Raw genomic sequence first — 14,497 nt, 5'->3', positions numbered from 1 at the left:
TACAACATAGTGACACTTTTGATACATGAACAAAAAAAAAACATAATTACATGACTCTTAGCAAGAGGTGGCCCTTATCGAATGCATCCGGTCAAATTCTATGGTTGCTTTTCTTAACGTATCCTCCAACTTATATCCCAGCCAACCAAAGAACAAGCTAGTCAAGTCTCATTCAGTATTCTAAAGTGATTGGCAATCTAACTTCCTATCAAACACCTTGAAGATCGAGGCTATACATGTATTGGTAGATCGTGCGCGTGCAAGTTTCTTATCACATGTAAATTGTGCTAGAATCAGGGGTGCCTAAATATCTAGACTAAGAATCCTAATAAAAATACATATTTGCACAAGAGTCAACATTTCAAGGTAAATGAGCTCGATTTTTATGATTTTTCATTTTTTTAATTTTTTTGGAATTTTTTAAATTTTTTCAAAAAGAGGGAGTTCTGTTTTCAATTATAACATGTTATCGTGGTATCTACTCTATACCCCCAAACCTAAACTAAACATTGTCCTCAATGTTTCTAATGATAAACATATTCATAACTTGGACAAATCAGAAGAACATGTTGAGTTTTGAGAGAAAGGAAAGAGATTACCCGATTTGACGAAAGAAAGAACCGAACTCCATTGTTCAAGGCAAAAATCCAACATATTTCAGTTAAGAGTCACATTGGATTAGCAAAATATGTACAAAAGAAACAAAAGATTTAACTAAGAAACTATCTACTAGACTCTATACAAGAAAATTTGGTTTTTAATGGGATTGGACTTTTTGGGAAAAATTTGGTTTTTAAGGGAATGAACAACATTTGGTTTTTATGGGAAAAAGCCTTTTGGTTTTAATGGGAAATTTTTTTTTGGTTTTTAGGGAAAAAGCCCGGCTAATGGGCTTAGAGATCTTTGGCTTTTAGTTTGTTTGAGGCCCAGAATTCAGTTAAACTTGGCCCAGAATCAAGCCCAAAGAAAATTTAAACAAGCCCACAAACTGGGTTCAGGGACCCAGTTGGGTATTTAACTGTTGGACTCTCAGAAATTCAAAGTACGAGGCCCACTTGGGCTTGGAGTTTGTTTTTCAAATTTTAAATTTGGGTCAAACCCAGAGTTCAGAAACAAGATAAGCCCACAGTTCAGCTTAAATACAAGCCCACAGTAAATTCAAACAAGCTCAAAACAGTTTTAAACAAACTCAAAAACAAATTAATCAAGCCCACAAACTGGGTTCAGAAGCCCAGTTGGGCTTAAAACTGTTTTTCAAATTTTTTTTTTTTTTTTTTGGCCCAAAATTTAGTTAAGTTTGGTTCACAAAAGAGGCAAGCCCAAAATCCAAAAAGTTAAGTTTAGAGCAAGCCCACTATTAAGAAACTACAAGCCTAACAAACAACTAAATTACAAGCCCAAATAAAGAAAGAAATAAAAATAAAACTAATTATTACAAACCCACAAAAAAAATAAAACTAAAATTATTACAATCCCAAATAAAGAAAGAAATAAAATTAAAATAATTATTACATGCCCAAAAAGATAATTAAAATTACAAGCCCAAAAGAGAATAACAATATAAACCCACAAAAAAATTACAAGCCCAATAAATTTGGGTTTGGGTTTAGGCTTACCTTTTTGGAGGGAAGCCCAGTTGGGCTTTTATCCCTTTTCTTAAGTTGCACAAGCCCAGTTGGGCTTGGGATCTTCCTAAACTTTTGTTGGAGAGGCCCAAATGGGCTTTGGATCTCAGCACAAGCTCAGACCAGCAACTCAACAATAGCAGAAGGAAAACAACAGCAGCACCAGAGGCTGGCTGTAGCAATGGCCCAAGCACAGCAGCAGCAGGAAGAAGTAGCAGCAGCAGCAGGGAGAAGAAGAAAGTAGCAGGACAGCTGCAACAACAACAGCAAGAGCACCAGAGGCTCAGCACCAGCAGCAGCAAGTGGCAAGCCCAGCAGCACAGCAGCAGAGGCTGGCAGCAGCAACAGGAAGCAGCAGCAGCAGCAACACCACAGCAAAAGCAGTAGGATAGGCAGGTACCTGCTGGCTCAAAGCAGAAGGTGAGTAAAGATGCAAGCTATGATGCAGGAATGTAAGTGAACAATATGCAAATGAGTATGCAATGCAGGGAAAGATGCAAATGCAATGAACTATGATGCAAATATGAAGATGAAAGTGAATGCAACAAAACAGCAAAGAACAAATCAACACACAGCGCCAAGTCCCCTGCAACGGCGCCAAAAACTTGGTAGGCTTTGAAAGGGGACAGAAAATAAGAGCAAGAGGAAGCCTACATGTTATAACCGCAAGTGCACGGTGTCGGTTGTAGCTTGTGCAAATACGGGTCGAATCCACAGGGACTAGGGTGTGTAAGTTGAAGTTTCCTAAGCTAGTTAATCTAAATGCAATGAGTGACAATGACACAATGAAGCAAAGAGAGCAAAACAGGGCCTATACAAGGTGAGTTAAAGGTGACAGTGGCATATACAATGGTATTTAGGCAGTGGCAAAGGCAAAGCAATAAGGCAGATGCAAAGATGGGAAAACAGTTAACAAAGCAAAGCAAATGACATGACATTTAAGAACCAAAACAACAAAGCAATATGGCAAAACAATTAAGAACCAAGGCTGTAAGCCAAGGGCAGGGAGGAGTTTGTGCACTGATTTCAATGCACAACAGCTACAATTTGCAAGAAAAACTGAACAAGATGGCTAAGAAATTTAACTGAGCAAGGAATCAAAAAAGGCTTGAAATTATAAGTGACTGTAAAAAGATTTGTGGCTAAGCCAAGGCTTAGAATCCACCTTGTGACCTAATCAAGCAATTCAATTCTAGGTTGAGTTGAAGACCTTGAGCATATATTAGAATGGGAGGAAAATCAGCTTGCTCACTGATATGCCCCTAGTATTGACTGTCTTTTGACAACACAGTCAATCACAGGCATACCAGAGCACTGATTACTTCCCATTGCTCAAGCAAAACAGGCATCAAGATAACTATCCTAGCAATACATCATTCAACAGTGCACTAGAATGAGACTATCCTAAGAACAAATCATAAGAACAAAACATAACATAAACATGAGCTTGATATAAATTGTAACAATCACACACTCAAATTAAATACATGTTGGAGTTCAGAACAGCTAAAATTAACAATGCATTTGAATTGAGAATCATGGAATTGAAAAGATTGATAACCCTCAAAGCTACAGTTTATGGAAATAACAAAACTAAACTATTCTACTGATGCTCTGGTTAATCCAGGCATAAGTTCTAATCCTCCCACACATCCCCTATTTATAGTTACAAGCTTCAATTAGGGTTCTACACAAGTTTTTCCCAAATCCCCAAAAACAGTAAATTAGGGTTTGTTGAATCTTACCCATACTTCTCTGATTTGCTTCATAGCCTTCGACCCATTCTTCTTCTGACTCTCCTGCTCCTCTCCATGCCTTCCAATTGCTTTTCTAACTCGATCTATTCTATCGATTTCTTACCTAGGGTTTCAGAGAGAAATCAGGGAAGAAATCGAGAGAATAGATGGCTAGAAGTTTAGGGGAATGATGGGTTTCGGTGAGGGATAGCCATGATGGATTTTGGTGGTTGATTGTGGTGGTTGAGGCAGTGGAGTTGGCGGAGTTGGTGGTGAAGGTGAGGCTGTTACAGACGGAGGTGAGGGAGGTGAAGTCGATGGAGAAGAAGGAGGGGAGTGTTTGGTTGATGGGTATAGGTATTAGGTGCTCGGGTGTTGGGCTATTGTAGCAAATTGGATGAACATCGAGGATGAGCCGTGGGATGTGGAGATGATGGATCGATCTAACGACGAGATGGAAGGAATCGAGGAGTGACCGTTGGATGCGGAAGTACAACGAAACTGACGGCTCAAGATGGAGTTAGGTGTTGTAGTGTTTGACAGGAGCTTCAGACTTCGATGCTCGACGATGAAGCGACCGTAGGATTCTGAGATGATCCAATCCGACGGCTGAATATGAAGGCGGGTATGGATATTGGAAATGGGTTTGGTTGAGGGTTTTGGGCCTTGGGTATTCCAAGCCCATATATTATTTAAGAACAATTCTTCCTCTTCAAGCCCACTTCTAGCCTTTTGGTCTTGTGCACAACATTCTTCGCGGCTTCCTTGTGTAATTCCTCCCGGCTTTTCACCGCTTTTCTGCTCTTTTCCGCTCCGTTATTCATCCAAACTTTATTTGGTACCTAAAAATGCAAAATTAATTAATAAAAATATTTATTCTTGAAAACAATGAAAATACAGAATATGGGTTAAAATGGAGAATTAGAGCACAAAAGACGAGTTAAATGCTAAGAAAAATATATATAAATATGCACTTTTTAGCACTCATCAAATACCCCCAAACCTGAATTTTACTTGTCCTCAAGTAAAACAAAACTAAGGAAATCCTAACTATACCACTGTCGCTGGTCTCTCGAATGCATTTAGCGTATGCACTAAGCCTTTTAAACCACTAAGTGTCCCTAGTGGACGAGTGAAGTCTCGTGAAGGTTTGCTTAGAACGTACCTACAAAGTTCTAGGTCAAAATATAAGCTCATATTCCATCAAATGTGACATGTGCAAGTCAGTTTAAGCTCACAGCAAAATGGAGATGTCAATCTAGCTATCAAAGGCACAATCCTAGCACTGATAACAAATAAAGACATGTGATAAGAGTGTAAAGTGTATCTACACATGTGTAAAGAAAGATCTGAAGTTATGACTACTAATCACCAAGAGATAGTTTTTAGGCGAAGAACCGAATTCTAAGCCAAGCTAGCTGTCCGGCTTTATGAGAATTGTGAATGTTCACCCAATGAGTTGGTGATATTTCAGTTTACCCGCGTTATACATCGATGGCTGCACCCTCCTTGCTTATTACAAGACTATTTACAACAAAAAGATGAATCTTTACATGACTCTTATTTACATTGATTACTCTCTTTTATTTTTGGAACAAGAGAGAACTATTGTCTTTAACATGACAAAACATGGAATAAATAAATACTTGATTTTTTTTTTCTTCTTTTTTTTTTTTTTTTTTTTTTTTTTTTTTTTTTTTTTTTTTTTTTGAAAGAAATAACTTTGATCTTTACAACATAGTGACACTTTTGATACATGAACAAAAAGAAAAACATAATTACATGACTCTTAGCAAGAGGTGGCCCTTATCGAATGCATCCGGTCAAATTCTATGGTTGCTTTTCTTAACGTATCCTCCAACTTCTATCCCAGCCAACCAAAGAACAAGCTAGTCAAGTCTCATTCAGTATTCTAAAGTGATTGGCAATCTAACGTCCTATCAAACACCTTGAAGATCGAGGCTATACATGTATTGGTAGATCGTGCGCGTGCAAGTTTCTTATCACATGTAAATTGTGCTAGAATCAGGGGTGCCTAAATATCTAGACTAAGAATACTAATAAAAATACATATTTGCACAAGAGTCAACATTTCAAGGTAAATGAGCTCGATTTTTATGATTTTTCATTTTTTTAATTTTTTTGGAATTTTTTAAATTTTTTCAAAAAGAGGGAGTTTTGTTTTCAATTATAACATGTTATCGTGGTATCTACTCTATACCCCCAAACCTAAACTAAACATTATCCTCAATGTTTCTAATGATAAACATATTCATAACTTGGACAAATCAGAAGAACATGTTGAGTTTTGAGAGAAAGGAAAGAGATTACCCGATTTGACGAAAGAAAGAACCGAACTCCATTGTTCAAGGCAAAAATCCAACATATTTCAGTTAAGAGTCACATTGGATTAGCAAAATATGTACAAAAGAAACAAAAGATTTAACTAAGAAACTATCTACTAGACTCTATACAAGAAAATTTGGTTTTTAATGGGATTGGACTTTTTGGGAAAAATTTGGTTTTTAAGGGAATGAACAACATTTGGTTTTTATGGGAAAAAGCCTTTTGGTTTTAATGGGAAAAAACTTTTTGGTTTTTAGGGAAAAAGCCCGGCTAATGGGCTTAGAGATCTTTGGCTTTTAGTTTGTTTGAGGCCCAGAATTCAGTTAAACTTGGCCCAGAATCAAGCCCAAAGAAAATTTAAACAAGCCCACAAACTGGGTTCAGGGACCCAGTTGGGTATTTAACTGTTGGACTCTCAGAAATTCAAAGTACGAGGCCCACTTGGGCTTGGAGTTTGTTTTTCAAATTTTAAATTTGGGTCAAACCCAGAGTTCAGAAACAAGATAAGCCCACAGTTCAGCTTAAATACAAGCCCACAGTAAATTCAAACAAGCTCAAAACAGTTTTAAACAAACTCAAAAACAAATTAATCAAGCCCACAAACTGGGTTCAGAAGCCCGGTTGGGCTTAAAACTGTTTTTCAAACCTTTTTTTTTGGCCCAAAATTTAGTTAAGTTTGGTTCACAAAAGAGGCAAGCCCAAAATCCAAAAAGTTAAGTTTAGAGCAAGCCCACTATTAAGAAACTACAAGCCTAACAAACAACTAAATTACAAGCCCAAATAAAGAAAGAAATAAAAATAAAACTAATTATTACAAACCCACAAAAAAAATAAAACTAAAATTATTACAATCCCAAATAAAGAAAGAAATAAAATTAAAATAATTATTACATGCCCAAAAAGATAATTAAAATTACAAGCCCAAAAGAGAATAACAATCTAAACCCACAAAAAAATTACAAGCCCAATAAATTTGGGTTTGGGTTTAGGCTTACCTTTTTGGAGGGAAGCCCAGTTGGGCTTTTATCCCTTTTCTTAAGTTGCACAAGCCCAGTTGGGCTTGGGATCTTCCTAAACTTTTGTTGGAGAGGCCCAAATGGGCTTTGGCTCTCAGCACAAGCTCAGACCAGCAACTCAACAATAGCAGAAGGAAAACAACAGCAGCACCAGAGGCTGGCTGTAGCAATGGCCCAAGCACCAGCAGCAGCAGGAAGAAGTAGCAGCAGCAGCAGGGAGAAGAAGAAAGTAGCAGGACAGCTGCAGCAACAACAGCAAGAGCACCAGAGGCTCAGCACCAGCAGTAGCAAGTGGCAAGCCCAGCAGCACAGGCTGGCAGCAGCAACAGGAAGCAGCAGCAACACCACAGCAAAAGCAGCAGGATAGGCAGGTACCTGCTGGCTCAAAGCAGAAAGTGAGTAAAGATGCAAGCTATGATGCAGGAATGTAAGTGAACAATATGCAAATGAGTATGCAATGCAGGGAAAGATGCAAATGCAATGAACTATGATGCAAATATGAAGATGAAAGTGAATGCAACAAAACAGCAAAGAACAAATCAACACACAACGCCAAGTCCCCGGCAACGGTGCCAAAAACTTGGTAGGCTTTGAAAGGGGACAGAAAATAAGAGCAAGAGGAAGCCTACATGTTATAACCGCAAGTGCACGGTGTCGGTTGTAGCTTGTGCAAATACGGGTCGAATCCACAGGGACTAGGGTGTGTAAGTTGAAGTTTCCTAAGCTAGTTAATCTAAATGCAATGAGTGACAATGACACAATGAAGCAAAGAGAGCAAAACAGGGCCTATACAAGGTGAGTTAAAGGTGACAGTGGCATATACAATGGTATTTAGGCAGTGGCAAAGGCATAGCAATAAGGCAGATGCAAAGATGGGAAAACAGTTAACAAAGCAAAGCAAATGACATGACATTTAAGAACCAAAACAACAAAGCAATATGGCAAAACAGTTAAGAACCAAGGCTGTAAGCCAAGGGCAGGTAAGAGTTTGTGCACTGATTTCAATGCACAACAGCTACAATTTGCAAGAAAAACTGAACAAGATGGCTAAGAAATTTAACTGAGCAGGGAATCAAAACAAGCTTGAAATTATAAGTGACTGTAAAAAGATTTGTGGCTAAGCCAAGGCTTAGAATCCACCTTGTGACCTAATCAAGCAATGCAATTCTAGGTTGAGTTGAAGACCTTGAGCATATATTAGAATGGGAGGAAAATCAGCTTGCTCACTGATATGCCCCTAGTATAGACTGTCTTTTGACAGCACAGTCAATCACAGGCATACCAGAGCACTGATTACTTCCCATTGCTCAAGCAAAACAGGCATCAAGATAACTATCCTAGCAATACATCATTCAAAAGTGCACTAGAATGAGACTATCCTAAGAACAAATCATAAGAACAAAACATAACATAAACATGAACAGGAGCTTGATATAAATTGTAACAATCACACACTCAAATTAAATACATGTTGGAGTTCAGAACAGCTAAAATTAACAATGCATTTGAGAATCATGGAATTGAAAAGATTGATAACCCTCAAAGCTACAGTTCATGGAAATAACAAAACTAAACTATTCTACTGATGCTCTGGTTAATCCAGGCATAAGTTCTAATCCTCCCATACATCCCCTATTTATAGTTACAAGCTTCAATTAGGGTTCTACACAAGTTTTCCCCAAATCCCCAAAAACAGTAAATTAGGGTTTGTTGAATCTTACCCATACTTCTCTGATTTGCTTCATAGCCTTCGACCCATTCTTCTTCTGACTCTCCTGCTCCTCTCCATGCCTTCCAATTGCTTTTCTAACTCGATCTATTCTATTGATTTCTTACCTAGGGTTTCAGAGAGAAATCAGGGAAGAAATCGAGAGAATAGATGGCTAGAAGTTTAGTGGAATGATGGGTTTCGGTGAGGGATAGCCATGATGGCTTTTGGTGGTTGATTGTGGTGGTTGAGGCAGTGGAGTTGGCGGAGTTGGTGGTGAAGGTGAGGCTGTTGCAGACGGAGGTGAGGGAGGTGAAGTCGATGGAGAAGAAGGAGGGGAGTGTTTGGTTTATGGGTATAGGTATTAGGTGCTCGGGTGTTGGGCGGTTGTAGCAAATTGGATGAACAGCGAGGATGAGCCGTGGGATGTGGATATGATGGATCGATCTAACGACGAGATGGAAGGAATCGAGGAGCGACCGTTGGATGCGGAAGTACAACGAAACTGACGGCTCAAGATGGAGTTAGATGTTGTAGTGTTTGACAGGAGCTTCAGACTTCGATGCTCGACGATGAAGCGACCGTAGGATGCTGAGATGATCCAATCCGACGGCTGAATATGAAGGCGGGTATGGATATTGGAAATGGGTTTGGGTGAGGGTTTTGGTCCTTGGGTATGCCAAGCCCATATCTTCTTTAAGAACAATTCTTCCTCTTCAAGCCCACTTCTAGCCTTTTGGTCTTGTGCACAACATTCTTCGCGGCTTCCTTGTGTAATTCCTCCCGGCTTTTCACCGCTTTTCTGCTCTTTTCCGCTCCGCTATTCATCCAAACTTTATTTGGTACCTAAAAATGCAAAATTAATTAATAAAAATATTTATTCTTGAAAACAATGAAAATACAGAATATGGGTTAAAATGGAGAATTAGAGCACAAAAGATGAGTTAAATTCTAAGAAAAATTTATATAAATATGCACTTTTTAGCACTCATCAGTGGCATCCAACACTGTTTTATCCACATGAACAACAGATTTCACTTTTCGAGAACACTTCTTCTTCTTCGCTCCTGCACCCATAACTTGGAACCTACAAAAATAATATAGTCGAGATTAGTAATAACATAGAAGACATATCGATGATCCAATCCCGTACCTTGCCACCGTGAGCAGCACATCCTTATGTGTTGGTAGATCGTTTCGAAGATATTACTCCTCTAGAAGAAGTGCAGAAGGATGCAATTTGTGGCGAGAAAAAGAACTTGCTTACCACTCACGGAATATAAAGCATTCAGTTCAATGCAAGGGAATTATTTTCATAAAGTTCGATAAATACCGACTAATAGAGTTAATAAAAAAGGAACTACAGAACAAATACACCGATGCCTTCTAACTATCAAATCTCTAAAGACAACTCAAAATACGTAGAAGCATCAGAATCAAATTCAATACCTTACGAAAGGATGACATGAAATACACACTTTGTGATTTTTGAATATTTAAGAATGCCTTATTGAAAATGAGAATCGACTTTAAGGTATATATATCTTTCTCATTCAGAAACTGGAAAGTTAAAAATTTTATGGAAACAGATTATGTTCAGTTGAATTTTCAAATAACTAACTTATCTTAGAAAGTTATCTTATTCTCTTGCACATTGAGTGTTGAATCCAAGACACAACCTACATGTACGTATCTCAGATAATATATATTCACTTAGTGTCTAAGTGTTTGTATGCGTTCGAAAATATCGTCTAAACAATATTCAATAACTTCTTCTGGATGACTCTCATGTTTCCTAGAAAGATTTACACAAATAATATTGTTCCATGTACAACATGCAGTTCAACAAGTATAACTTCAAGTCTTGAATTTTGTTAATTTTAAAATGGGTTCTGCGAATGAGACCAAAGAGTGCTCCAATAAACCGCTGAAATATTTCAAAACATGAAGAGCCTTACTTTATTAAGGATGTTTTAGACCTAATTTCCATTGGATTCCGTACTTTTTGAGGTTACATCTTATAATATGTTCCTTCACCGACCTAATGACCATGTTAAATGTATAGTTTATGGTCAGGAAGTGATCAAGCAACCTTACTGATTCTTCCTAAACCACATTCACAAAGCTACTTTGACAAGGTTCTTTGTCATCCTTTAAGTCAACTTTATGTTACTTTATATATGCTTTATTGTTGATATATTTAGGTCAATCTTCAAGACAAATTTTACGTTTCAAAGAATATCCAAAAGTGTAGTTTCATAAATATAAAGAGAGAGATCACAGTGACGAATATTGATCATTCGAGCATCAATTCTCTAAAGCTATGAATATTCAAGAAAAATCAATGTGCTGAACACGAAAGAAAAGAAAAAACAAGCAGCAAATTTATCTACATGTTTTCTTTATCTTTATTTTTGCACACATGTAACCAAATTAAGTTTTCTTTATGTATATGTTTTCTTCATCTTCAATTAACCAAATTAAGTTTCAGAACACCACTTATCATTCAAAATCTTAAACACCTAACAACAAATTGCCGACTTTGAAGAAGATGGATCAAGAATAATTGAAAAATTTAATACATAAGCGCATCTTGAGCAATAATAACTACAACACCTGGATTTCAGTAGATTTGATCTTTCACACTCCATTAAAGCAATAGTCAGGGTTAAATATAAATAACGAAATTGATTAAACTTTACTGATTTAATCGACAGGAAAAAATTAGGGGAAAACCCAACCCTAAAATTGAGATTAAATATGAAATAACGAAATCGATTAAACTTTATTACATACATACCCAAAATTGAATCCTAATTTCAGATTGATGACAAATAATTTTAAACCCTAAAGCACCCCTTTTTTTTTCTTCCGCTAGTTTTGAAGTTGAGTTGATATCTTTGTGTCCTGCACTGAACAGGATCTCCCTGTATCCAAATCTTCTTCCCTAATCTCTTCTTCCAGACACTGTAAAATCAGTTCTTCTTCCAGACACCTAATTAGTTTTCTCTATGGTTTTGAAGTTGAGTTGATATCAGTTCTTCATAGATGGAGAATTGGGTATGTAAAAATCTATTGGTATGGGATATAGGTATTTTGATGTGAAAGATTACGGTTTTTCTGGTTTTTCTTTGGTTTTGTGAAAGAAGATGAAAGAAAATGTGAGAACTGAGAGAGAAAACTAAGAAAGGAAGGAGATGAAAGAAACGGAAATAACGAGGGGCGGAACTATCAAGAGATTAAATCTCTGCTGAGGTGGTAGCTGACTCATGCTTTAATTTTGCTGAGGTGGTAGCTGAGTCAGTTAAGAGGGTGTGGACCTTTTCTAAACAAGGGTGTAAGTGTCTATATTACCTCAAAAGGGTACTTTAATGTATATTTCAATAAGGATGGCATTTTCAGAATGTTATTTCCTGAGGGGGTTATTTCTACACATTAAAGTGATTCTTTGGGGGGAATCATTAGTTGTAAAAGTAGACAATAGCAACATTATTGAAAAGGACCACTAAACTATGCCCACTAAGAGCAACTGCAGTGGACGACTAAACCCAAATTTTTAGTCGAGCGGGCTGGCGTAGTAGGACGGACCATCGATCAAAATTTGATCAAAGAGTAAAATCCAGACCAAATTTGGTTGGCGATCAAGACCAAACCCAAATATAGTCGGGCGTTTATATAATGTCCGCCTACACTACGGGCGTTGATATAATCTCCGCCTTTCATCGCGCGTTGGTATACATAACGCCTCACTTTAGGCGTTCATATAATGTACGCCCCACTTCTAAAAGTTTTTCAAATCTTTCTTTGGGGCGTTATCTTTATCAACGCCCCAGTTCTTTTTTTTTTTTTTTTGTGAATCTCCACGCCCAAACTCAGGCGGGATCTTTACAAACGCCCCATTTTAGGCATTATCTTTATCAATGCCTGATTCCAGGCGTAAGCTTTATCAACGCGCGACCAAATTTACTCTTTCCCCACTGCGTCACACGACGGACTAAACCCAAATTTGGTCTTTTTTTCTTAGTCTTTGATCTTTGGTTATACTCGCACCAGTGTGGACGCTCTAACAGAGCGACTCTTAACTAGGTGTTATGATTGTGTTAATGAATAAAAGAAAATAAGAAAAATGATTAGCCAGTCTATGGACTGTGGATCGAAGTCGCGAGCTGTTATTGAGCTTGGACTACGATGTTAACCGGTGAAACTCCAGGAAGCTACAAGTTCCGTTTTTATGCCAGGGTAGATTACGGAATTGAATAACTTATAAGTACCCTCCGTGCATATACTTCTATTGAATAACTTACGGAATTGAATAACTTATATTTCTTCCATTATTCTTTACTGAAAATTAATGTCATCTAAAAACAGTAGGTTGTTAATCACAGTGTGTTGTTTGCATGGAAAAGTAATCAAGGCATGCAACAATCTCTCTACTAATCTTCTCATCAAAGCCACCCTTTATGAGTGGTGGGAAGAACAACCAAAAACTAGATAGTATCACAAATCCAATTGTCAATGGCCTTGACACCATCAGAGGCAGCGTCCACCTTCCATTAACAAGCTTTTTCACCTTAATCTCTAAACCAATACAAAACCCATGAAAAATGAAAAACAAAGTGACTTCCCATGTAGGTTTCACCCCAATTAAGTAAAAAAATAATCTCGTGCATAATTCCCGAAACAACAAACGTCGCGGTCACAGCTGGCAGTTGACCCCATTTCCTTACGGGTTCATATACTATTACTCGTAGACTATTGGTTACCATTAAATTCCATCTTCGGCCCCAAAAATCTTGCAGTGATGCTGAAAAGTAAGGTTCGTCAAAAACTGGTTCCGTTTCTAAGTTTAGGAGTTTTGCGGTTGTTACTCCAACGGCGAGTAGTGTGAATTCCAAGCCAATATACAAATAACCACAGTAACAAAACAACAGAAGTTTGGGATGGATGCTTTCTTTATGTGCACAACCAATAGTCAATATCCCCAAAACTAATACTTTGATCGCCAAACGCAAAGGCGGTCTTTCTGATGACTCGAGAGATGAATTATTGTTATTCTTGCTTGTTTGCTTGATCTTGATAGGTAGACAAGCAAGGGCCAAGAAATTCAAGAACGAAACTGGTCGATCTTTAGGAGATAGAGGGCCTTTCCCGAATGAAAATAGAAGAAGATTGAAATTTCCTAACCAAACAAGATACAAAGTAGTAGGACCTCTAAGAAGGTTGGTGTCGAGATTCCATGGAAGAATTATGAACAAGTATAGTATTGGGATGATAGAAAGCAATCTGAATATTCCTTTCGGAATTCTTGAAGGAACAAAGTAACAATAACTCAAGGCTATGAAAACGAAAGACCATACCTTGATGAATTTCCATAGCTCCTCCATTGTTGATTAATCTTCAATCTTCATGAATTGTTTCCTCTGGTTTCTTTAGTTGAATTTCTGTCAAAAGTCTGAAAGTATAGAGTAGCTCCTAACGACTTTTTTTTTTTTGGCTTTCCATTGGCTTTCTTTTTAAAAGAAAATGTTACAACGTAACCAATGATGACACATGAGTTGGGGGTCTACAACGTTTAATCTATCACTGTACCCCCAATTAAATATGAAGTCGATTAAATATGAACTCGTTGATAGGTACCAACTACCAACACTTGACTATGGTCGTCTGTTTGACCATTTTGACCGCTCGTTCTCATCAACAAAATTGTAGATCAACCATGAGTTTAGCTGAAGAGTATGATTTGGTTGTAAGTGGGGCTGCACAACGGGTAGGGTGGGTAGGATATGGTCTATTCGCCACCCTACCCGCTGACTGGCGGGTAAGAAATATTTTACCCGCCATCCTACCCGCCACTAAACCGGTAAGGTCCTACCCGACCCATTAATTGGCGGGTCGGGTAGGATAGGGTGGCGGGTATAACCATTTTTTTTTTTTTTATAATTTTCTATATTCTGGATTTTCTGGTTACTAGTTACTAGCTTGACTGTGTATACAAAAAATGCTTTCCAAAAAACAAAAATGAAATCTTGCAACAACACAGCAAATAAGAGTCATCCTATCTAAATA

The 14,497-nt window shown here is 37.7% G+C and overlaps 1 protein-coding gene across 1 annotated transcript; it reads right to left on the bottom strand.

Annotated features, from left to right (window-relative positions):
* Positions 1-12,708: 12,708 nt before the first annotated feature.
* LOC113273501 (acyl-CoA--sterol O-acyltransferase 1-like) lies at positions 12,709-13,903 on the bottom strand. The gene is made up of 2 exons (XM_026523198.1): positions 13,789-13,903; positions 12,709-13,610 (listed from the first exon to the last, which is right to left on the bottom strand). Exons 1-2 carry the CDS (start codon positions 13,802-13,804, stop codon positions 13,003-13,005), a joined length of 624 nt encoding a protein of 207 aa, XP_026378983.1. The 5' UTR covers positions 13,805-13,903; the 3' UTR covers positions 12,709-13,002.
* Between the last annotated feature and the right edge of the window lie 594 nt (positions 13,904-14,497).

The sequence above is a fragment of the Papaver somniferum genome, chromosome 4 (assembly GCF_003573695.1).
Source record: "Papaver somniferum cultivar HN1 chromosome 4, ASM357369v1, whole genome shotgun sequence".
Classification (NCBI taxonomy): Eukaryota; Viridiplantae; Streptophyta; class Magnoliopsida; order Ranunculales; family Papaveraceae; genus Papaver; species Papaver somniferum.
Note: the sequence above shows the minus strand (reverse complement) of the source record. Positions and strands in the feature narration are given on the sequence as shown.